A 26218-nucleotide genomic window follows, 5' to 3' on the forward strand; every position below is an offset into this window, starting at 1 on the left:
GGCCAAAAGAAACCTGATGAGGTTCAACAAGGACAAGTGCAGAGTCCTGCACTTAGGACGGAAGAATCCCATGCACAGCTACAGACTAGGGACCGAATGGCTAGGTAGCAGTTCTGCAGAAAAGGACCTAGGGGTCACAGTGGACGAGAAGCTGGATATGAGTCAACAGTGTGCTCTTGTTGCCAAGAAGGCTAACGGCATTTTGGGCTGTATAAGTAGGGGCATTGCCAGCAGATCGAGGGACATGATCGTTCCCCTTTATTCGACATTGGTGAGGCCTCATCTGGAGTACTGTGTCCAGTTTTGGGCCCCACACTACAAGAAGGATGTGGAAAAATTGGAAAGAGTCCAGCGGAGGGCAACAAAAATGATTAGGGGTCTGGAGCGCATGACTTACGAGGAGAGGCTGAGGGAACTGGGATTGTTTAGTCTCCAGAAGAGAAGAATGAGGGGGGATTTGATAGCAGCCTTCAACTACCTGAAGGGGGGTTCCAAAGAGGATGGAACTCGGCTGTTCTCAATGGTGGCAGATGACAGAACAAGGAGCAATGGTCTCAAGTTGCAGTGGGGGAGGTCTAGGTTGGATATTAGGAAACACTATTTCACTAGGAGGGTGGTGAAGCACTGGAATGCGTTACCTAGGGAGGTGGTGAAGTCTCCTTCCTTGGAGGTTTTTAAGGCCCGGCTTGACAAAGCCCTGGCTGGGATGATTTAGTTGGGAATTGGTCCTGCTTTGAGCAGGGGGTTGGACTAGATGACCTCCTGAGGTCCCTTCCAACTTTGATATTCTATGATTCTAAGAGCAACAAAAATGATCAAAGGTCTAGAAAACATGACCTGTGAGGGAAGATTGAAAAAATTGGGTTTGTTTAGTCTGGAGAAGAGAAGACTGAGACGGAACATGGATAACAGTTTTCAAGTACATAAAAGGTTGTGACAAGGAGGAGGGAGAAAAATTGTTCTTCTTAACCCCTGAGGATAGGACAAGAAGCAATGGGCTTAAATTGCAGCAAGGGCGGTTTAGGTTGAACATTAGGAAAAACTTCCTAACTGTCAGAGTGGTTAAGCACTGGAATAAATTGCCTAGGGAGGTTGTGGAATCTCCATCACTGGGGATTTTTAAGAGCAGGTTGGACAAACACCTGTCAGGTATAGTCTAGATAATACTTAGCCCTGCCTTGAGTGCAGGGCACTGGACTAGATGACCTCTCGAGGTCCCTTCCACTATGATTCTATGAAAAGTAGCGCTAGAAACCAAAACTCCTTTGTCTCATGAGTACCTGCCTTGAATCCTTGAAACCACCATAAACTTTAAATTTATGTTTAAACCCCTTCCTATCAGCAGTTACTAGTCTCCTATGGTTTCCCGCTATCTTACTCCACAAAGGGGGTTAATTACGCCTTCCATTAAAAAATAAGTGTATTTAGCACACCCATGGACATTACCCTCATCTGTGATTGATGGCAGTCACTAACACCTTCCAGCATAACAGTGTAAAGTCACCATGCAGAAACACTGCCCTTCAGTGGTTGCAGTGCAAATGGCAACTTTGCTGGTTTGACTACAGCATGCATTAACTCGGGACATGGTCATGGAGGCGGTAATGTCATCTGGTTCCCTCTTTGCATCTTTTCGAGACAGAGCATCTTTTAGGACTGGGATCAAGTCCCTGCAGTATGATAAGCAATCACTGGATCCCAGCAGTAAAGGGGAGGGAGAAGGTGAGGAATCACCAGACCCCACCCTAAGCACGTGGGTACTCTGACGGGGAGGCTCTGCCAATGACAGAGCTGAGAATGTTGTGGTTCTGCATCTGTACTGAAAGAGCTTGTTGGTATGTTTGTAGCATATGGTTTGTAGCATGGGTCAGAGTTAAGAATAATTCCCCACCTTCTCCCCAATTTCCTCTCTCCAGTTCCCACTACTTAGCACCATCCCTGCCCCACACAGCCAGCATGATTATTGCTCACTCCCTGGGCCTGGGGCCTCTGCAGGCCCCACAGAGATAGAGAGAAGCAGCAAAGACATGGGCTGTTCCCTGCTTTCTGTGGCTGTGGGGCCAGTGGAGAGCCCCAGTGCCACAGCGAATGCTGGAGACAGAGCTGTGGCTCCAATGGAACAAGTTACACCCCCCTACCCACCCACCCATCCATCTGATCTCCAAAGGTCTCAGGTGGTTAGTGTGAGGTGGGAACAGACCCAGAAAAAGGGGAATATTTTCTCCCCATTGAAAGAAGCTGTGAGATTGGCGATCAGATCACCATTATCTGGGTTGAAAAATGCCACTTGCCCCTTTTTATAGTGTACATAGATCCATACCTTCTTGGGTGTCTGACGCAGTGGCAGGGGGTCCTGAGGGGTGGTGAGATCTGAGTAGTGACCCCTGGACTGTTCTATCCCCCAGATCCCCTCCTCGGGGGTAAATTTGATTTGTCCCTTCCTCCTCACAGACTCTCTGGCGACCCCTATGGCCCAGATTCTCCCCATCCTCTCCACTTCCCAGTAAATTTTCCCTGAAGTGAATCCCTCAGAACCCAGCACACAGAAAACTTCGTTAAATCTCTTGGGATTGTCAGGCAGATCCTGATGTTTGGATTCCCATGTCACAGTGTTGGGGTCCACTAGGCATAGCTACCAGGTAACTCGGGAGAGCGGAAGACCAAAGTGTCGATGAAACTCTCTTGCTCTGGGCCTATCTGAACCCCCAAACTCCATCTTGTGAACTCTCACCTACTTCTGTGTTTACTGCTTTACATGCCCTGAAGTAGGCTGAAGCAGAAATGTATTGGTCAGCGTTTCTAGCAGATGGCTGCAGTTTCACTCACACTAGCAGAAATAATAGAGATAAGGAGCAGGGGTAGTTAGTTTGCAGGCGTCTAATTCAAGGTCGCAGAGACTGGGAAAGTTTTCTCACAAGCTTATTGTAACAGTTGTCTGGAAGGGAGGGGTGGGGGAATAGCCAGACAAAGGCTTACACAGAAACAGTTTAGGGTATAAAAGGTAAAAGTTATTTGTATTTGTTGCACTGGATTTGAGACATGCTGGTCTCCTAGTGCCATTTCAGAGCTCTGAAATAAACTTGGCTTGCTTTCTCTCCTCGGTGTCTTTATTGGTGCTAAGCACACCGGGCCACGGACCTTTGATGTCCCCTCGAGTCCCTTGAGCGGCCAACAACAGTCTTCTGGTCCTCAGACAGCTTGAGCCCAGGATGAGCTGTGCATGGATACAGAGTCACTTTCACTTCTGAGAGAGAGAATCAAAGCATCAGAGGCAGAGCTCAGCTCTGGGGGAGGACTTAGCAGCCCTGCTCTGGCCAGGACAGCCCCTAATTTTCTGTCTTGCTGCCAGGAGCGGACACTGCTAGGGCTGGGTAAGGATTAATTGCTGCTCCCTCCGCCCAGGTACCTGGAGCTGCTGCTGTGCTGTTTGCAGGTCTGGGATGGGCGGGTCTAGGCCCACCCAGGACTAAGGCCCATCCACTCAACTAACCGAGAGGAACCACTAAGTCCAGGCCACAGTTGAGTACCTGGGACAACAAAGGAGAAACCAGGAGCAGGAGTGAGGCAAAAAATGAAGGATCCGGAGGGGGACACCGAGCAGAGAACCCCTGCCAGCACCCCCCCCCCGCACCTCACAGGCATCTCAGGAGTCAGTGGCCAGTGGCCAGAGGCGTGATCAGACAAGGGAGTGTAAATAGGCCTTGCAGTCACAGAGCACTGTCCCTGTCCAGGTTCCACCTCCTGATGTGATGGATGCTGTCTTGGCCAGCGCCAGGACAAGGCTGATGAAGAGGTCCTGTGACTTAGCTGCCTCTGCCTCCCTCCTCCCTTGCTGTATCTTCTCCTTTGGTACTCTGCTGACACTGGTCCAGGCATTTGCTCACGGGCAGCAAAAGAGGTGTGGGGGTATTACTACACTCCTGCCAGGACCCTTTGGCCTGTGCAGAGGTAAAGGCATCCCTGCCTGGCTTGAGGGGAAGAATGGGGCTTCTCTGGCACTGAAACCCCATTCAAAAAAAGTGCTTGAATGTCACTCTGGAGTGTTCTGGCACCATTCCAGAGCTGCCTTCTGCTGCCATTTCTTGTATTGACCAGGTGCACATTATTTGTAAATATGCAAATTAGCACAAGAAATAATTTGTATAAATTTCACACATGAAGCTTCACAAAACATTGCAGCTATGGTTGTGCCTTCTTCATGGGCATACACACACAGATTTGCATCAGAATAACTAACGGTGTGATATAGAACTGACTGAGTTATTTTGGTTCCAGTTACCATGTAGGCAAACTCCAAAATCTACTAGGCCCAGAGAATGAAGTTAAGATCCCAGGGGTTTTCAAAATGCTTAAGCGATTTAGTCAAAACACTTAGTACCTCAGGGCTCAGTTCTACTTGGGGGCAAAAAATGATGCATTGGGGGCTCATTTAATATAATTTAGAATCCAATGAGGTTGTGGAGGGAACAACACAGCACTGCCTTATCTATGTCTCCTAGCAGATATCCATTCTCCAAGGTAATGGGCGCTGAGTACCTATTTGCATACTGTGTGTAAGGGCTTAGTACCACTGCAATAGAAGCATCCAGTGTGTATGTGTGTCCCCTTACATGCCTCCTTTTGGGTGTTGCAGATCCTTATGAACAGGTAGTGGGTGCAGATGCTGGCACATCCTTCCCAGCACAGTGCAACTTTAACTGCACTGTGCAGCTGTTGTCAGCACATCTGATGTGAATGTATGCACATCCCGGCAGATGTGCATCTCCCCTCCATAAGGTTCTGCGCATTGCAGGATTGTGTTTGCAGCTCTCTGTACAGCTCCTCTCATGAAAACAATCTGTTTTTTATGCAAAGGCCTGTCAGTGTGGACTATCTACATGGAGTCCCAGTGAAGTTAACAGGACTCTGCACATGTATAAAGGTCAGCACATGTGATTCAGGTCCCAAAGCAGGAGAAGAACAGATATTAGGGTAGTGACGAAGTCTAGTATCCGAGTACACCCAAAACCTGTGATCATTTTGATCTATGTGTACACCTGTCTATTAGACCCTGAACTCTCACCAGCCCAGCAGCTCATGGCACAGAGACCCCTAAATCAGCCCTCAGATGCTGGGGTTTAGACAAGAAGTCTACAACTGAAGGGCTCCAAATCCCATCATCACCATTCCCCAGGTCCTGCTACTCCTCACCTTACCATGTAATTTTGAAAATATGATAATCTGATAAAAAGAGATGATGGCATTGCCTGAAACTTGTCAATATCCACCAGAATTCAGCTCCCCATCCATATGGAGGAGGGGAAAAAGCAGTTTTAATTTCTTCATATTTCCCTGAACGGAAACTGGCATTTAAAACACTATAGTTAGGGCCGTACCAAATTCACGGTTCATTTTGGTCAATTTCACGGTCAGAGGATTTTAAAAATAATAAATTTCATGATCTCAGCTATTTAAATCTGAAATTTCACAGTGTTGTAATTGTAGGGGTCCTGACCCAAAAAGGAGTTGTGAGCGGGTCTCAAGGTTATTGGGGGGGTGCAGTATTGGCACCCTTAATTCTGCTGGTGGCAGTGTTGTCTTCAGAGCTGGGCAGCTGGAGAGCAGTGGCTGCTGACCGGGAGCCCAGCTCTGAAGGCAGAGTCGCCGCCAGCAGCAGCGCAGAGGTAAGGATGGCATGGTATGGTATTGCCACCCTTACTTCTGTGCTGCTGTCTGCAGAGCTGGGCCCTCAGTTAGCAGCTGCCACTCTCCAGCCTCCCAACTCTGACGGCAGAAGTGCAGAAGTAAGGGTGGCAATACCGCGATCCCCCTAAAATAACCTTGCGACCCCCTGCAACTCCCTTTTTGGTCAGGACCCCCAATTTGAGAAACACCTCCTGTTTAGTATAGGGTAAAAGCACACAAAAGACCAGATTTCACAGGGGAAGACTAGATTTCATGGTCTGTGACGTGTTTTTCATGGCCATGAATTTGGTAGGGCCTTAACTATAGTTATAGAAATCTTGCTACTAGGAAGAGAATATTCAGCAACTTAATGATTAGATAATGTCAATACAGGGTCAATATTAGGCATAAAACAAGGACTAACCTGAAAATACATGGCCAAATTCAGTGGAGAATTGGGCCCATAATGCCTAGGGAAAAATATCCTCTCGCTACTCACCACTTTACCAAAGGGGCACATCCCTAGTCCATAAAACACCTAGGGAACCATCTGTCTCTTCCCATCCCCACTGAAATTACTACGTATTTCTAATCCTTTACTCTTCATGTGAGACTCATTCATTTTAAAAGAGGGGGAAGCAGAGAACTATTGGGGTCAGGTCAGATTTTGACATTGGTAAAACATCAGCTTTATTTACCTCCATATACTTGAGTTTTTCTCCATCCTGAAAACAAGCACAAGCATAGAGATGAGAACTCCCCTGAACACAGATAGTCTGAGTATGACAACACTTCTTACAGAGTTTATACTAAAGATAAAAGGAACTTACTAAGCTCAGCCTCGAGCGTTCCTAAAAAGCAAATAAAAAGAAATTAATATCTAATAAATTACAAAAGAGCTCTTGTTCAAGTAAGTCCATATTTTGATAATGGTTTTGCTCATAAAGAATTCCTTCACTTAGATACTGAAACTGAAAACTTAGTTAACTTTAAGTTAAGGTTAATATTATCAAAACAAACTGTATAGTCGAGTATAGTGATAGATAGATAGATAGATAGATAGATAGATAGATAGATAGATAGATAGATAGATAGATAGATAGATAGATAGATAGATAGATAGATAGAACTCTTCCAATAGCTGTTTCACTGGAGGAATAGAGATGAGAACTCTACTGAACACAGACAGTCTGAGTATGACAACTTTTCTTGAAGTTTATACTAAAGATGAAAGGAACTTACCAAGCTTAACCTGGAGGTTTTCTAAAAGACAAATAAAAACAAATTAATATATAACAAATTTACAAAAGAGCTCTTGTTCAGTGAATACACATTTACCTAGCTACTGAAACTGAAAACTTAGTTAACTTTAAGTTAAGGTTAATATTTTCAAAACAAACTATAGAAGTATATCTCTATATCTATATAGATATATATTACAGGAAGATGTGTAGAACTCGTCGAATAGCTATTCCATGGGAGGAATAGCAGCTTACACCTGCTGTCCTCTAATGTAGATAGTCCTTTAGCTCAAATGGTAGCAGGAGATACTACAGCATTAAAGGGTTGGGATGCAAAATTTAATGATGTGGGGTGAAGACATCTTAATTACAGATTTTTTAAAAACTAAAAACCTATGAAATTATATTAACAAACTATATTGAAATGTTATTTAGGTTGCCAGGTCAAGCACTCAAAATTAGAAAATGCCAGAATTAAGTTTCCTTGTACAACTTTAATTCAGGTCCCTTTTGCATATGCATACAGTCTTTAATTATATGATCACATAGTAGTTTTTTCACAGGACCTCTGTCTCATTCCATACACAGGCCTATTCAGTCCCCATGTAAACCAAAAGGGCTTCCAGGACCAGAAAAAAGCACATGGATCAATTCATTCCGGGGAACAATAACCGAAAAAACAGAAATGGAAGTGCGGGTCATAGATTTACAATTAGGGTTCCAGAGGGAAGACACAGAGCAGAGAACATTGGAAAGTGCACATTGGTCCACAAAACAGTCCAGGGAGCTAGTTGATACCATGCAGAGGAACTCTGCCTGCAGATGTGAATGGACAAGAGCACAAAATTGAGCCCCACAGTCTTGGTCGCAGGGAACTCCTCCATCCAACCCCTCCTCCCTGATTGATATATGGCCAACAGGAGGTTGAGAAGGAGGTCCTACAACTTCATGGGGCCATGGATAGGAAATGCATAAATAAAAAGGTGCAGGGAAAAGTGCAACCAGAACCTCAACAAGAGGTTCTGGAGGAGGCAGAAAAGGGACTGCAACCTGATGCACTGTAGGTATTCATGTGCCAAGGCCTCCATCTCACCACAATAAAAAAAAAACAGGGGAGTCTGAAAACCGCATCAGCAATATGTCCATGAACTGGGGTTCAGCAAGGAGACCTATGCACTCGGTGACTGCAATGGACCTGGCTGCAGAGATCAACTTCCAGGTCCTGAGGAGGTCCTTGTGAAAGACCATCAGCCTTGAGAGATCTTGAGGGAGACCTCTTGGATGGAGATAAAACAGCTGCCAGTCATATCAGAGTTCTTGGAGGTGGCTGAGGAAGGTGTGCTCCATGTCAGACCATGTTCAGTATAAAAGAGACTCTACAGGACCTCAAGATGGAAAGTGTGGACCTGGTTGAGAACGCATGCCATGCCCTGTCCTCCCTCTTCCAGAGGGAGGCTCAGGATACCTGCAGTGACCTAGTGCTTCCCCAGCCAGAAGAACTCCAGGACTTTCCTCTGGAGGTTGGCCAGAGTATCCAGGGGTGGGTTCAGGCTGATGAACTGGTGTCCAAATAACTGGAGGATAGCTAATGTGACGCCAATTTTTGAAAAGGGGTCAAGAGGTGACCCCAGCAATTACAGGCTGGTAAGTCTGACTTCAGTACAGGGCAAACTGTTTGAAACTATAGTAAAGAACAAAATTGTCAGACACATAGATGAACATAATTTGTTGGGGAAGAGTCAACATGGTTTTTATAAAGGGAAATCATGCCTCACCAATCTACTAGAAATCTTTGATGGGGTCAACAAGCATGTGGACAAGGGGGATCCAGTGGATAAGTGTATTTAGATTTTCAGAAAGCCTTTGACAAGGTCCCTCACCAAAGGCTCTTAAGCAAAGTAAGTAGTCATGGGATAAGAGGGAAGGTCTTCTCATGGATCGGTAACTAGTTAAAAGATAGGAAACAAAGGGTAGGAATACATGGTCAGTTTTCAGAATGGAGAGAGGTAAATAGTGCTGTCCCCCAGGGGTCTGTACTGGGACCAGTACTATTTAACATATTCATAAATTATCTGCAAAAAGGGGTAAACAGTGGGTTATCTGTAGCACAAGAACAGGAGGCAAAAGCATATTGTAGACGGTACTGCAGACTTGAAGTATCCTTTCTTTCACATATAGTGCCACTCCCCCACCAGCATGACCTGTTCTGTCCTTCCGATATATTTTGTACCCTGGTATTACTGTGTCCCATTGATTATCCTCATTTCACCAAGTTTCTGTGATGCCTATTATATCAATATATTCATTTAATATGAGGCACTCTAGTTCACCCATCTTATTATTTAGACTTCTAGCATTGGTATATAAGAACTTTAAAAACTTGTCACTTTTTAGCTGTCTCCCATTACATGATGTAATTGAATGGGACTTTTTTCATTTGACTGTTTCTCATCAGATCCTACCTGTATTTTCAAAAAGAACAGGAGTACTTGTGGCACCTTAGAGACTAACAAATTTATTAGAGCATAAGCTTTCGTGGGCTACAGCCCACTTCTTCGGATGCATACCTGTATTTTATCATCCTCCATCCTCTCCTCCTTACTAGGACATAGAGAATCTCCATTAGAAGATCCTCTCCTAAGGGATGTCGCTGTCCAATCGACATGCTCCTCCGCACCAGTCGGCTTTCCCCCAGCCCTTAGTTTAAAACTGCTCAACAATCTGGTTCCATTTTGGTTTAGATAAGTTCACGGAGGACAGGACCATCAATGTCTATTAGCCAAGATGGTCAGGCACACAACCCCATGCGCTGGGTGTCCCTTAATCTCTGACTGCTAGAAGCTGGGACTGGACGACAGGGGCTGTATCACTCAATAAATTGCCTTGTTCTCTTCACTCCCTCTGAAGCATCTGGAACTAGCTACAGTTGAAAGACAGGATACTGGGCTAGATGGATCATTGGTCTGACCCAGTATAGGCTGTTCTTATGTTCTTATTAGGAGCATCAAAATATTTTGGTTCAACAATATAGACACATTTTGTTTCATAGTGTTAAAATGTTTGATTTCAACTTTATTGTGTTCAGGTATTTCATTTATACCTGTATATTATATTAAAACATTAAATATGGAGCATAGACATAATACTATACATATTATATAAATACAATGTAATTTAAAAATAATATTTTAATATAATATAAAAATCAAAACAAAACTAATCAAAACAATGATGTCAAAATAAAACATTTTGATGTTGTTTAAATGTCAAGTTTCATCCCTTTCCTATTGAACATTTCATCAAAACATTTAAATGAAATGGAATCTTTCATTTGCAAATGTTTTTGCAAATTTTTTGACCAGCCCTAATTGTGGCAGGACTGTGTGTCCATAATCTCTTTCATTGTCCTAAACTCAAGGTTTAACTCAGGAAATAGCTATGTCCAGGAATCACTGGGCTACTGTCTGTCGACAGACTCCAGGAGGAAAGGGTTTGGCCCAGACCATTCATGGTGCCTTTGCTGACAGAGTCAGAGAGGAGTATGACTTGGCCTCAACCGTGGAGAAGGGCATCACTAAGCTAGCCCAGCCCCTCTCCTCCCAATGAGGTTGGCAGCCTTCCTGGGTGTGTTTAGAAAATCCTCCACCTCATCTTCCAAGCCAGTTTGGCCAGGTTGGGCCTCAAACACCCAAGAGACCCCCCTCAGTGGTCTTCAAATTTCCATTCAGGACAGATCTGTGAACTGCCGAAGGAGACCTTCTCTCCACTGGTGAGTCCTTTCTTGCTTGGCCAATTGCACCTCTGGCTGCCAGCCCATGAACTGCTCCTGCTGCTGACAGAGCTGGGCTTGCAGCAGCTGCAGCCGGGCAGTGAGGTCTGCTGCTATAGCTTCTAGGCAGGATCATGAGGTTGTTGCATCAGTAGAAGGGATCTCCAATGATCTCTCATCCCATTAACCACATCATCCAGAGAGAAAGAGACAAACTCTCATCTCCCCCCCTCCTTTGGAGACATTTACATACAATTGCTAACACATTGCCACTGGCCCGAAACATTTACCTCTCTCGCTCTCCATTTCTGATTTAAAGAAAGAAAAGGGCAAAAGATGCGATCTCATGCTGCCAGGTACCTGGGGATAATTAATGTAACTGCGCTGTGATTATTAAAGAGATTGACTGACAGTGTGACACAGACAGACCTCTCTATGGAGGTCAGAATACAATCAGTCAGAAGCTAGAATATCTTAATGTAGAGGTATTTGTTGCTTTATTTTATGTTTTTGTAAGTAGATGAATTTTGATGTGTTCTTTGAAAATTATTATGAGACCATCAGCTTATGAGCTTGTTTTACTCCAATTTGTCAAAAAATGCAAATATGCCCTTCCTTGTATCTTGCATACCATTCTGTAGGGCACATTTCAAAGAACATTACAACAAACACAAAACTTCCCCAAACTCTTTGTAAGCCTGAACTCCAGGCTGAGAAGGTGTGCCACCAGCCTTTCCCCCCAAAAAAAGCCTAAAAAGAAAGTATTTTTAAACTCTCAAACTTTTAAAATTGTGGAAATTAAAACTCATGGTTCCACTTATAAAAATATTAAAAAAGAAAACTACTGAAAGCCATACTTAAGTCACCCAAACAAATTGAACTCTAGCAAGAAGTCAATATAGGAGTAAAGTTTGTGACTAGAGAACTGAAATCTTGGCATTGGTTCTACAACATACTTGTCTCTGATACTAAATGTGATCCTTCAACATGACCGTGATCTCATTCTGTGTTAGTGCCAGAATGTTATGATCTCAGCCTTTGAATTTATATAGAAATGCTCAAGCTTAACTGGAAACCAATGGTTTTGTGTTGGAATGTCCTTGTTTTGTGTAAGTGTAGGGGATGTGGATGTGCATGGAGTTGGCAAGGGTCAATGTTGGTGAGGCGCTGGGAAATGATTGTGGGGGTCATGGCAATGTGGAGAGGCAAATAAGAGTCATGGGCCAGGATGCGATTCATGAGCAAGAGTGTAGAGGCAGAGGCAGGCAGCTGGTGGTGACCATCTGAAAATTGAAGGGCAGAGGGAGATGTGGGTGAGGGAGACAGAGGGAGCTGGGGGATGTGTAGTGTCAGGTCAGGAGGGTTCATGGATCAGGGAAGTTCCATCCCCTGATGGAACAAGGAACAAGGTTTATAACAGGGAGAGGGTTATGACACTTACCAAGGTCAGCAACAAGTTTCCCTAAAAACAAGAACAGAACTTGAGGCTGTGGTTAAAACAAACCATAAAATAATGTTCTAGTGACAAAATTTACCACAACACAAGCTTAGGATGTCAGAAAGGCTGGAAATTCACAGTTCTGCTTCTGAGACTGACCTTTTCCCAGCCACTGCCCCAGCCACCATCTACATAAAGGTTATGTTATAAACTTAGGAGGAAGTGAAAAACACCTTCACCTCATTGACATCCCAGTGAGTGACAGAGTGAAGGGTCACTATAACGTACACTTGCCTACACCCTATGTCTGTCCATGTGCGGCAAACTCCTGCCATCCTTGGCGCTCTCTGGGGTGCATTGCAGAGACTTGCCGGGTAGAAGGGGGATGGGCAGCGCTCTGCTTTGCATGTAATAACCACCAAGATGAGCATTCGTTCATCAGATCCCCTAACAGCTGCCTGGGAGGCACCAGCAACTTGTTCCAAAGCTCGAGATGCTCCTTCCCACCCCTCACTGCAGTTCCCATAGAAGAGCCTTACCTCTCTCTGCAACATGCGCCGCTATGAGAGAAGAGGAAAGACTTGTTAGAAAGGGGGAGAGTCCAGTACAAATGCTGCACGTTCTACAGAGCACTGGTTGGCTGGCAATGAACTATATCAACAGACTTCCACTAGAACCGTTCCCATTGACCCCCTTGTATTGTGTATCACAGGGGCCTGCACTTGCCTGTCGTAGCGATTCTCCCGCCTGTGGTTAAAGTTCTCCTGTTCAATTGGAACCTAAACCCTGGAACATATTTGTGCAGCCTCCTCAACTGACTTGGGGAATAAAGATCAGCTTGGCTGGATTGGACTGGTACTGAGCTAGGCCCAACAGCATGAAAACAACCAAATCTCCTCAGCTACCCAGGCTTCGGTCACAGCCCATTTCAATACTCCTGTGGAGAACAGCCTCCTGTGCCTGACTGGGAGCCAGGCCCTGAGAATGGCTATCCACACTGAACTTGGTAGTACAGAACAATACAGAATTGCTGGAAAGGAGATCGTGACAGACAGAGACTGGCATGTTGTCTGGCAGGTCAGGAAGGGACCGTCTGCAGCCCCATAGGATTGGGCACCATTGCTTCACCCCTGTGCAGGATAAAAGATTCTTTGAAAAAACGGGCTACAGGAGAGGAAATGGGACTGACACTACCAGAGCTAGCAGGCAATTTGTGAGACTCAGACACTGCAGTGATGAGCATCACTGGAAAGCCCATGAGGAAATGAATAGCTCCATCTTCAGAGCAGGGTTTGGGTGGTGACAGTCAATAATGCCAGGCTGCAGGAAGGGAAATAATAATTGCCGGTGTTATTTTTAAAGTGGTCTCTAGCTAATCATTGGTTCTCTGCCTTAGATCTTGATGAGCTAAGGAAGGGGGTGGCCAGCTTCGTAGACAGAGCCCTGAGAGGCAGGGGTTAGAACCCTAGCCTGGGACGCGCACCATGGCTCAATTCCTGGCTCTACCACAGACTGTCTGTGTGAGTTAGGGCAAGTCACCAAGGGCTTGTCTCCACGTAAAAGTTGGGCTGCTTTAACCCTGCTGCTGTACAATACCTGGCTGTGCTCTCTGCTAAGGGTTGTGAAGTGCACAAAACCAATCAGTGGCATATTTGAGCCCAGAACTCTCATTTCCAAGCCCAGTGCAGCGCTCTTAGGCTAAGGGCATTTTGATGGCTGAGCATCTCTCTTGCTGCGCTGCGCAGGTGTTCTGTTAGCACTCCGTATTTCCAAAGGGAAGGGCTCATCATTTCATATTGTAAATCATGGGCATTGGTTTTGGCATTTGGTTTCATCCTTTAGACATTAGCTATGGAAATCCAGTGATATGTTTCATGTGGCTCCTAGACCCTTCATTTATTTCCCAAGATATGGGCAAAAAAGTAATGGAAGACTTCAGATTTCCCTCACAAATTCCACCCCAGGGCCTGTCCTGAACTCCCAGTTTAGGGTAATCTGACTTTTCTTGAGAAATTTAGAGAGGAAGCAAAATATGGCTTCAAATAAAAATGTAGCTGCATCTTTAACTATGGAGAAACCACCTCCACTCTCAACTAATTTATAGTTTAAAGGAAATCTCTGAGTACACTGTAGTGTCCCCTTATAACTTTACCTTTTGCCTTGTGTTGCTTCTGGAAGAAGTAGCTTGCTGTGAAAGTGAGCAAACCCACAACAACCAGGAATATGTACATAGCCACCTTAAAGGGGTAGCCCCTCAGGAAGAATGGATCTGTAAGACAAAGCCTCATTAACTTGGAAACCTTGATAGAACAGATGTGTCACTAGTAGGACTTTTGTGGTGATCATGGCATTGTGCCACTGGTTGGAAGTAGAGGTGGTCAGGAATTTTTCAACTAAATTGTTTTGGTTTTTTTGTCAGAAAATGACATCATCATAACCAAATATTTTTTACAGGAAAGGATTCTTGGATCCAGGATGGGATTTCTGGTCAAAACCAGAGAAGGAGTGAAACCCCTGAATATCCACTAGCCCAGTGGCTAGGACACTCACAGAGGATATCCAGGGTCAAATTCCTGCTCTCCCTGATTTGGAGCAGGGATTTGACCCCCAATCCCAGGTGAGAACCTGACCAGCAGACTATTGCGAGGTGGGGGTCTCTCTCTTCTCTCTCTTGTTTTTAATTAAAACTTTTGAAAAGTGTCAGTTATGTCCCCATGGGGAAAAGGAATTTTTTTGAAGATTTGAAAATCTTCATTGGACAGGGAACCATTTCCCTCCCAGCTCGAGTTTGAGAGCCCATTCTGGCTGCACAAAGGGGCCTTTTCTATACTACAGAAACTTTGCAAGAGTCCCTCTCCATTGCGTATTCCAATTCAACTCCAGGCATGTTAACGGTGTTAACAATAATAAGACACACTTAAACACCCCTCCCCCGAAAATTAGCCATGTTTCATTATACTCCATCTGCAGCTTGGAAGGCCGGTTCGTGAAGTCTAACCTCCCCTAAATTCACCACACACGGTGTTCAACGAATAGCCTCTGAGCAGCTCTATGCACATGCACGTTGTAAATCCAATATTTAAATTAGCCCTAAACATACCCCATTTTTGGTGAATGGCTGAACTGTGTGGCTTTGATGAACACCAACCTGCGATGTAGACCACAGACTCTTTCCCTGGGTTGAGGTGGGAGTTCCTGACAGAGCAGAACAGATCCTGACTGGAAGTTTCTGTTAAAATAATGGAAATTTGTGCTTCAAACAGGCCGTTTCTCTCCACGTGGGCACCAATGATACTGCCAAGAATGACCTTGAGCGGATCACTGCAGACTACGTGGCTCTGGGAAGAAGGATAAAGGAGTTTGAGGCGCAAGTGGTGTTCTTGTCCATCCTCCCTGTGCAAGGAAAAAGCCTGGGTAGAGACCGTCGAATCGTGGAAGTCAACGAATGGCTACGCAGGTGGTGTCGGAGAGAAGGCTTTGGATTCTTCGACCATGGGATGGTGTTCCAAGGAGGAGGAGTGCTAGGCAGAGACGGGCTCCACCTAACGAAGAGAGGGAAGAGCATCTTCGCCAGCAGGCTGGCTAACCTAGTGAGGAGGGCTTTAAACTAGGTTCACCGGGGGAAGGAGACCAAAGCTCTGAGGTAAGTGGGGAAATGGGATCCTGGGAGGAAGCACAAGCAGGAGAGAGCAAGAGGGGAGGACTCTGGTCTCATACTGAGCAAGAGGGACGATCGATGAGTTATCTTAAGTGCCTATACACAAATGCAAGAAGCCTGGGAAACAAGCAGGGAGAACTGGAAGTCCTGGCACAGTCAGGGAACTATGATGCGATTGGAATAACAGAGACTTGGTGGGATAACTCACATGACTGGAGTACTGTCATGGATGGATATAAACTGTTCAGGAAGGACAGGCAGGGCAGAAAAGGTGGGGGAGTTGCGTTGTATGTAAGAGAGGAGTATGACTGCTCAGAGCTCCGGTATGAAACTGCAGAAAAACCCGAGAGTCTCTGGATAAAGTTGAGAAGTGTGAGCAACAAGGGTGATGTCGTGGGCGGAGTCTGCTATAGACCACCAGACCAGGGGGATGAGGTGGACGAGGCTTTCTTCTGGCAACTAGCAGAAGTTGCTAGATCACAGGCCCTGGTTCTCATGGGAGACTTTAATCACCCTGATATCTGCTGGGAGAGCAATACAGCGGTGCACAGACAATCCAGGAAGTTTTTGGAAAGTGTAGGGGACAATTTCCTGGTGCAAGTGCTGGAGGAACCAACTAGGGGCAGAGCTTTTCTTGACCTGCTGCTCACAAACAGGGAAGAATTAGTAGGGGAAGCAAAAGTGGATGGGAACCTGGGAGGCAGTGACCATGAGATGGTCGAGTTCAGGATCCTGACACAAGGAAGAAAGGAGAGCAGTAGAATACGGACCCTGGACTTCAGAAAAGCAGACTGACTCCCTCAGGGAACAGATGGGCAGGATCCCCTGGGAGAATAACATGAAGGGCAAAGGGGTCCAGGAGAACTGGCTGTATTTTAAAGAATCCTTATTGCGGTTGCAGGAACAAACCATCCCGATGTGTAGAAAGAATAGTAAATATGGCAGGCGACCAGCTTGGCTAAACAGTGAAATCCTTGCTGATCTTAAACGCAAAAAAGAAGCTTACAAGAAGTGGAAGATTGGACAAATGATCAGGGAGGAGTATAAAAATATTGCTCAGGCATGCAGGAGTGAAATCAGGAAGGCCAAATCACACTTGGAGTTGCAGCTAGCAAGAGATGTTAAGAGTAACAAGATGGGTTTCTTCAGGTATGTTAGCAACAAGAAGAAAGTCAAGGAAAGTGTGGGCCCCTTACTGAATGAGGGAGGCAACCTAGTGACCGAGGATGTGGAAAAAGCTAATGTACTCAATGATTTTTTTGCCTCTGTCTTCACGAACAAGGTCAGCTCCCAGACTACTGCACTGAGCAGCACAGTATGGGGAGAAGGTGACCAGCCCTCTGTGGAGAAAGAAGTGGTTCGGGACTATTTAGAAAAACTGGACGTGCACAAGTCCATGGGGCCGGATGCGCTGCATCCGAGGGTGCTAAAGGAGTTGGCGGATGAGATTGCAGAGCCATTAGCCATTATTTTTGAAAACTCATGGCGATCGGGGGAGGTCCCGGATGACTGGAAAAAGGCTAATGTAGTGCCCATCTTTAAAAAAGGGAAGAAGGAGGATCCAGGGAACTACAGGCCAGTCAGCCTCACCTCAGTCCCTGGAAAAATCATGGAGCAGGTCCTCAAGGAATCAATTATGAAACACTTAGAGGAGAGGAAAGTGATCAGGAACAGTCAGCATGGATTCACCAAGGGCAAGTCATGCCTGACTAACCTAATTGCCTTCTATGATGAGATAACTGGCTCTGTGGATGAGGGGAAAGCAGTGGATTCCTTGACTTTAGCAAAGCTTTTGATACGGTCTCCCACAGTATTCTTGCCGCCAAGTTAAAGAAGTATGGGCTGGATGAATGGACTGTAAGGTGGATAGAAAGCTGGCTAGATCGTCGGGCTCAACGGGTAGTGATCAATGGCTCCATGTCTAGTTGGCAGCCGGTTTCAAGCGGAGTGCCCCAAGGGTCAGTCCTGGGGCCGGTTTTGTTTAATGTCTTTATTAATGATCTGGAGGATTGTGTGGACTGCACTCTCAGCAAGTTTGCAGATGACACTAAACTGGGAGGCGTGGAAGATACACTAGCGGGTAGGGATCGGATACAGAGGGACCTAGACAAATTAGAGGATTGGGCCAAAAAAAACCTGTTGAGGTTCAACAAGGACAAGTGCAGAGTCCTGCACTTAGGACGGAAGAATCCCATGCACTGCTACAGACTAGGGACTGAATGGCTGGGTAGCAGTTCTGCAGAAAAGGACCTAGGGGTCACAGTGGACGAGAAGCTGGATATGAGTCAACAGTGTGCTCTTGTTGCCAAGAAGGCTAACGGCATTTTGGGCTGTATAAGTAGGGGCATTGCCAGCAGATCGAGGAACATGATCATTCCCCTTTATTCGACATTGGTGAGGCCTCATCTGGAATATTGTGTCCAGTTTTGGGCCCCACACTACAAGAAGGATGTAGAAAAATTGGTAAGAGTCCAGCAGAGGGCAACAAAAATGATGAGGGGTCTGGAGCACATGACTTATGAGGAGAGGCTGAGGGAACTGGGATTGTTTAGTCTCCAGAAGAGAAGAATGAGGGGGGATTTGATAGCTGCTTTCAACTACCTGAGGGGGGGTTCCAAAGAGGATGGAGCTTGGCTGTTCTCAGTGGTGGCAGATGACAGAACAAGGAGCAATGGTCTCAAGTTGCAGTGGGGGAGGTCTAGGTTGGATATTAGGAAACACTATTTCACTAGGAGGGTGGTGAAGCACTGGAATGCGTTACCTAGGGAGGTGGTGGAGTCTCCTTCTTTGGAGGTTTTTAAGGCCCGGCTTGACAAAGCCCTGGCTGGGATGATTTAGTTGGGGATTGGTCCTGCTTTGAGCAGGGGGTTGGACTAGATGACCTCCTGAGGTCCCTTCCAACCCTGATATTCTATGATTCTCTGATTCTAAGTTTCTGTTACAATAATGGAAATTTGTGCTTCATACAGGCCATTATCATGTTGAGTTATTTTTTCTGTCAGGGATGGTAAGTGCTGCCCACTGTGGTCTCTCCACTGCACCTGGGGCTCTGGGTACCATCCAGCAGATTCACACACCATGTGGATCCCTCCACTCTGGTAGCTGTCGATAGAGATGCGAGGAGTAGAGCCCAGACCTGGAGGAAAATGGAGTGAACCTGTATGAACCCTACACAAGCATTATGGATCTCTTCAGCCTGGAAGGTGAGCGTTTAAGCCTTTAGGAGAAGGAAAAAGTGGATCGTTGTCCCTCCTGTAGAAGGGCAAGAGCCTTTCGCTGCGTCACTGTCGGGCTCTGGCTGTGAGAAGCGTTTCATTATTCCTGAGCCCTAAAGCTGGAAGCCTATCTCAACGTGAACAGCATATTTCAGCTCCAGGATAAAATGATAAGGCGTATCATTGAACAGAGCGAGCAGCCCAACTAAACTGGCTGTGAGCTCCAGGAAATAACAATTCCAGTGGCAGGCAGTTGAAGCCAGACAAAATATGGTGCAAATTTTTCACAATGTGTGTACTTAAATCACTGGAACAAGGGACATGGTGGAGTCTCCATCTCCTGTAGTCCTTCAATCAGAATTGTAAGTCTCTTCCTTAAAAATAAATAAATTAATAAAGAATTGCTCTAGCTCACCCATAAGTTACTGGGCTGGATGCAGGAATCACTGGGAGAAATTCTCTGGCCTGTGTCATACAGAGGGTCAGATTAGATGATCATAAAAGTGCCTTCTGGCCTTAACATCTATGACTCTATGGAATGTATGAGGGGCTGAGGATTAGAAACCTTAAGTGCCAAGTTGCAGTAGCAGGTGAGCAGTTACTCCAGAGCCTTAGTAAGGAAGGGGAGGACATGTGGCCTATTGCCTCCCCCCCCCCCCCCGCCCCGCCCCACGCGCTCTCTCTCTCACACTCACATTTGTGACCAGGACTCGTATGACAATTGTCTACAGAGATGACATAAATAAATTAAAATAAAATAAATTAATGGAGATATCCTATCTCCTAGAACTGGAAGGGACCTTAAAAGGTCATTGAGTCCAGCCCCCTGCCTTCGCTAGCAGGACCAAGTACTGATTTTGCCCCAGATCCCTAAGTGGCCCCCTCAAGGATTGAGCTCCTAACCCTGGGTTTAGCAGACCAGTGCTCAAACCACTGAGCTATCCCTCCCCCCATACATAAATGACAGATTGCGCCAGTGGTAAAAATAAGTGCCAGCAGGTTAAGCGTTAACAGTCTCAGACCCACGCAGGTGAAGATTTAACAGCAATCAGTGCTGTAATTCTCTACTCATGCCTCAGGCCTGTTTGTTTGAGAAGTTCAGTTATTTATTGGAACAAGTTTAAAGAATGAAGCAAGGGTGATGCAGCAGTATATTGTATTTATAGTCTCTTTAAAATTAGTTGTTTAATCACCAGAAGGCCTCCCATTATCAGGGGTCTCTCACATGAAGTAGATACAAGCAGAGGCTAACAAATTTATTAGAGCATAAGCTTTCGTGGGCTACAACCCACTTTGTAGCCCACGAAAGCTTATGCTCTAATAAATTTGTTAGTCTCTAAGGTGCCACAAGTACTCCTGTTATTTTTGCGGATACAGACTAACACGGCTGCTACTCTGAAGCAGAGGCTGTATGCTGAAAGTTTGTAGGAGCCATCTTGTCATGTTATAACGAGAGTTCAGGTTTAAACTTTATATCCCTGGTCCTGCTCTGTTTCCTGAAGTCTGTAGCACACTCATAAGGAAGATACTCTCAGTTGCCTGACAATGCTAGAAAGCAAGATACCCCTAGTGTAAATACGGTTATACTGGCAAAGCTGTGACCATTCCCCGTAAAACTTGATTTGCTCAGGGTGGGTGAAATAAGGTGGTACAAAGTCACTTTGCCGGTATAAACCACCAGCACTGTTTTGCTGGTATAGTTTATGTAATAGGAAGAGGGCCTGAAACATAAGCCCTTGTATCAGAGGCCTGGTGTGAGGCCTGAGGCCTGAACTAGGGTGACCAGATATCCCGATTTTATAGGGACAGTCCCGATTTTGGGGTCTTTTTCTTATATAGGCTCCTATTACACCCCACCCCCATCCCGATTTTTCACAGTCTGGTCACCCTAGCCTGAACTAAAGTAGTTTTGTTGATATAAAGCAAAGAAGCAAAGTCGGGTTTTGCCTGCTTGCAAGCAGACAGAATCTGGCAAGAATAGGGCTGATATTGCAGAAACACACATTCCTAAGTAGTGTTAGGCACAAATATATGCAAACACATTCCAGAAAGGTGGCACCAGAACACCTCGATAGCAAACACGTTCCCCAAAGAGAACAGGAACACGCTGACCCATCTTAAGGAAAAAGTCAAGATGACAGCATGATGGATAGAGATTTTTTGATTGAACCAACATGTACAAGGTAATGGGTGGCTCCTGGATACATCAATGGGTGGCACCCTAATACGTCAGAGGGTGGCACCCTGGTACATCAGGAGTAATGCGTAACTTGTTTGTATCTGTGTATAAAGATGTATCTCAGAGGGGGTGTCTTTGTCTGGCCGAGGGGAAAATGGAAAGTCGGGGCCATTCACTGAGCTGGTCCATTGTCACAGGCATACATGTGTTAGTGTACCTGTAACCATTGAGCCAGGGCATTAGTACCATGCCTCGTCAGCAATAAACCTGACCAAGTACCTTTGCTGAAAACCGAGTCTGTGAATTTATTGGGTGGTTCAATCAAAGCCTGCTGTCTCTGCTATCTGCGCGGAGCTGGAAAGCACGCTGAAAGAACACACACACAGCCAAATATCTATCAACATCTGATTACAGTGTACTCTGGCATAGCTACTAGGAACAAACTCCTAGGGTAGACCTGGGCTGTGGCACCATGGGCTGCTGCAGGTTTTAGTGACTAAACAAAGGCCTTGTGAAGCTGCAGTGATTTAACACAAGGTGTAAGTTGAAAACCATCTAGGTAAACTGATTTTTGTGTAAGAGAGGCCTTTTGTTTTATTGTTTATTTTAACTCAGTTTGGAACAGGTTTAACTAAACCAGTGATAGCTGCCTTTAAACCAGGGGTCTCAAGGTCCCGGCCTGCGGGCCATCTGTGGCCCAAGAACCTCCCCACTGCGGCCTGCGGAGGAGAAACGCATGCAGACACGCTGCCAGCAATGTTTGCTGCAGGCGTGGCCCCTGCAGCTTTTATTGGCTGGGGGAGAGGGACAGAGATACCATCGCTAATGGCTGGGCAGAGTCAGCCATGGAGGCAGCATCATTAGTTGCCGGGCAGAATCAGCCATGGAGGCAGCATCACTAGTTGCTGGGCAGAGTCAGCCATCGAGGCAGCATCACGGTTTTCCACAATGAATATAAACAAGTCAAAATACCGAACACAACTATCTGATGCACACCTTGCTGCAATCCTGAAGGTTTCAACTGCACAGTCACTGAGGCCAAACATCAACAAACTGACAGAACTGAAGCATTGCCAGGTGTCTGGCAAACACTAAAAACTCTCTGGCAGGCGAAGAATTGTATAAAGTTGTATAACAGTTTTATTATTTCTAAGAAACTCAAAATAAAAAAATACAATATAAACGTTTTCTTTTCTGAACACCATCTTCAGTGAAACTAGTGGCCCGCTGGGATGATTTGAGGACTGGCACTGGCCCTAAGGTAAATTGAGTTTGAGACCCCTGCTTTAAACGGATGTAGGAGCGTCCACATAGGAGTTCGCACTCATCTAAATAAACTGGATTAAAAACCAATTTAATTTAAACTGATACAACTTTCCCATGCAGAGAAGGCCAGAGGCTCTAAGGCCTGGTCTACACTTAAAATGTAGATTGACACAGCTATGTCACTCAGGGGTGTGAAGAATTACAATAGAGTGCTTCTATTGAGCTAGCTCCTGTTGCTTGGGAAGGTGGATTACCTACAGCAATGGGAAAACCCTGCCATCGCTTTAGTCTGCATCTGCACTATGGGGTTGCAGCGGCATAGCTAGAGTGCCACTGTAGCCCCCCTAGTGTAGGAAAGCCCTAAGTCACATTCTGGCAGCCTCGTTGTGAAAAGACACCAGGAGCTGCTTGGCAGCTCTGCCTGGGGAGATCATGGTGTATTTATTACCTAACTGAATATTATCTCATTCTTTGGTGAGCAGTGGAAGCTGAGACCAAAAGGGTGAAATCCAACAAGGTTTATTACGACAACAATGAAGCAACACCCATATTTACACTTCCTGTTTCCTGTTGGCTTCTAAACAAAGACTACAGCTCTCAGCAATCAATGCTGGATCTAGCAACACCACATTTCCCTCGTCTTAGAACAAACTCAATCTTACGGCAGTAATAATAATCCAATAACCTGCTACTATAATAAACATAAATTATGTAATTAGCAAATAAACAATAACTAAGAAGTAGTTATGTAACTGTAATTAGTATTCTAGTTATAATAGAAGACTGTTCCTTTAATAATTACAGAACACAGTCTCTAGCCAATACAGTTGGCTGTCAGACTCTGACAGCATATTCGTCAGGCCCAATATCCTGTCAGTTATCCTGTATTGTCAGCAGCAAAGGGCTAGTTAGATAGTCTGAAACATTGCACTATGTCTTAGTAAGCAGGGGCAAGATGAATAGTGCTCCAGACTGACCATCTGAAAGCTTGTAAGCGTGAGGTCCTTGTGACGGGGTCCCTGGGGTGCAACATGGACTGTGGGACCACTGAGCCCTCTGTCCCTCCAACATGGGGTGCCCCTCACACTGTGATGCTGTGTCAAGCCACATACCCCTGGTAGGCACTACCCTTACACAGCCATCCATAGACAGCAACACACCCAGCTGAGTTACATGAATGCTTCTCCCAGTCATTCATGAACCAACAATAGGGAAGCTCCAGCCAATTCCCCCCAGCTCCCCAGACAATTCCCCCCAGCTCCCCAGCCTTGCACCCCAGAGCTGTACCATCTTGCCCTGGTCAGAAGCCTAACCAGTATAAGTTCATTACCCAGACTGCCCCTGCTTCGATGTAAACTGAGCTGAGATTTCCCAAGCACTTCAACCAAACCACACTGTTTTAGGTAAAATATAAAGTACAGAAAGATAGATTTTAAGTGATTATAGGTAGCGAATGTAGAGATCAAAGTTGGTTACCTAAGAAATAAAAGTAAATTCACAATCTGAGTTCTATAAACTAAACAGGATAGTATAGTTCCTCAATACACAGGCGGGGACTCTTTTCCAGCCTGAAACCGCCCTCCCACATACAAAGTCTTTGTCCTCCAAACATGTTTCCAGGTGTTGAGTTGTGGGGGGAGTGAGGCCAAGTGATGCTGTCACTTCCCCTCTTTTATAGTTTCTTCCAGCTTGTTGGAAAAATCCTTTGCTGTGGTGTGGGGATCACGTAGTCTCCATTGGTCAAGCAGTCTCCATTGTCTACGTGTTCTCTCTGAGAAGTTTCCATTGTATACAGTTTCTGAGATCCTTTCCTTGATGGGTGTTGATGAGCCATTAACCACTGTCTGCCTCCTCCATTGTTGCACCTGAAAGGTTGGTTGTGGGTGTTCCCAACCTCACAACATATTTCAGTAACACATACATAGCAAAACTTCATAACTTCCTATACCATGATAGCACATACAATCCAACAGGATATTAATGTTCAACAGATCAAGACTTTTAAAATGATACCTCTCAAGGCAAACTTTGTACAAAACATATCATAATTCTATGACAGTGATGAATATGGGAGTTCCAGGGTGCTACTCTGAGGTACAGAGTGTCACAGTACTTTTTAGAAACAATTTTCAGTGGGGAAGTGAACCTGGGTTCTCCTTTTCCTAACATTCCAGGTTTTCATACTTCTATAAACAAGCCACATTTGAATTTCAGTTCCCTGACCCCACAGCATTTATCTGCATCTTATATTTTTGTGGTTTTCATTGAACTGTTTGTCTGATATCCGGCAGCAATGATATATCAGATATAGGCCCGTGTAATCCAGCAATGTTTAATTTAGTATGCATCTCTCTACTGTGCAATAATTCAGCAGGTGACTTTTGTGTTGTGGCATGGCGTGTAGCCCTGTAGATTTATAAGTAATCGTAGTGAAGGTTGTCCACACTTTTCTTTCCAGCATAGCTGTCTCCAGACTGTCTTTCAAACTTCTATGGAATTGTTCAATTTCTCAATCAATTTGAGTGTAATACATGATTATTTTCTACATGTAATGTTAAGGTGTCATAGAATCGTAGAAGATTAGGGTTGGAAGAGACTTCAGAAGGTCATCTAGTCCAACCCCCTGCTCAAAGCAGGACCAATCCCCAACTAAATCATCCCAGCCAGGGCTTTGTCAAGCTCGGCCTAACAAACCTCTATGGATGGAGATTCTACCACCTCCCTAGGTAACCCATTCCAGTGCTTCACCACCCTCCTAGTGAAATAATTTTTCCTAATATCCAACCTAGACCTCCCACACTACAACATGAGATGATTACTCCTTGTTCTGTCACATGCCACCACTGAGAACAGCCGAGCTCCATCCTCTCTGGAACCCCCCTTCAGGTAGTTGAAGGCTGCTATCAAATCCTCCTTCACTCGTCTCTTCTGCAGACTAAATAACCCCAGTTCCCTCAGCCGCTCCTCGTAAATCATGCACCCTATTCCCCTAATCATTTTTGTTGCCCTCCGCTGGACTCTCTCCAATTTGTCCACATCCTTTCTGTAGTGGGGGTGCCCAAAACTGGACCGACCCCTGGGGCACTCTGCTTGTTGCCGGGTGCCAACTAGACATCAAGCCGTTGATCACTACCCATTGAGCCCGACGATCTAGCCAGCTTATGAATTTTGTCTGCAGTGTGTCGGGTACAATCAACCAGTCAGTACCTCATAATACCTATCTGTCTAGTACAGAATTGTTTTGAGTACGCTACAGTAAAGGGGCAAAGCTGGATCAAGCATTTGGGGTTGTGTAGCCATTTTGTTATCAGCTGTTCCTGCAATCTTTGTTGAATGGGGCATGCTAAGTAAGCAGCTTTGAATTATTCTTGTGTAACGGATGTGGGGGTGCCTGCTATAAGTGCAACTACATTGTCACCATCTGTCGGCAAGGGCAGGCAGGACAAGCATCACATTTTGAATTCCCAGCCTTTATTCTGTGACATACATGAAAGACAGTAGTCTTGCTGACCATCTAGCAATCTGGCCTCCCACTCATCCAAGTCCTTTCGAAGTTAACAGTGTCGTCAAAAGCTATGATCTGTATGCGACTTGAAAGTCTGGCCCCAGAGCTAAGTTCTCCATTTTTCCATAGTCCATAGCAAGCAAGTGCTTACTTTTCAACAGATGAATACTTCCTCTCAGCTTCTGTAAGTGTTCTTCAAGCAAATGCAACAGTGTCCTCCATGTTGTCATCCTGGATTTGAGTAAGTGTTGCTCCCAGTCTGTAGTCTGAGGCAGGGTCAAAC

At 45.4% G+C, this 26218-nt stretch overlaps 1 protein-coding gene across 1 annotated transcript in view; it reads right to left on the bottom strand.

Annotated features, from left to right (window-relative positions):
* Positions 1 to 2170: 2170 nt before the first annotated feature.
* LOC135887693 (butyrophilin subfamily 1 member A1-like) overlaps positions 2171 to 26218 on the bottom strand; it is a 43590-nt gene continuing 19542 nt past the window's right edge. Inside the window, exons 4-14 of the mRNA XM_065415419.1 lie at positions 18738 to 18906; positions 16284 to 16291; positions 15261 to 15365; positions 14265 to 14381; positions 12652 to 12672; positions 12116 to 12136; positions 6907 to 6927; positions 6495 to 6515; positions 6363 to 6389; positions 3177 to 3244; positions 2171 to 2632 (exon numbers count right to left, since the gene is read on the bottom strand). Of these exons, the coding sequence (XP_065271491.1) occupies positions 2171 to 2632; positions 3177 to 3244; positions 6363 to 6389; positions 6495 to 6515; positions 6907 to 6927; positions 12116 to 12136; positions 12652 to 12672; positions 14265 to 14381; positions 15261 to 15365; positions 16284 to 16291; positions 18738 to 18906 (1040 nt within the window). The remainder of the gene's footprint in view (positions 2633 to 3176; positions 3245 to 6362; positions 6390 to 6494; positions 6516 to 6906; positions 6928 to 12115; positions 12137 to 12651; positions 12673 to 14264; positions 14382 to 15260; positions 15366 to 16283; positions 16292 to 18737; positions 18907 to 26218) is intronic.

The sequence above is a fragment of the Emys orbicularis genome, chromosome 13 (assembly GCF_028017835.1).
Source record: "Emys orbicularis isolate rEmyOrb1 chromosome 13, rEmyOrb1.hap1, whole genome shotgun sequence".
NCBI classification, from domain to species: domain Eukaryota; kingdom Metazoa; phylum Chordata; order Testudines; family Emydidae; genus Emys; species Emys orbicularis.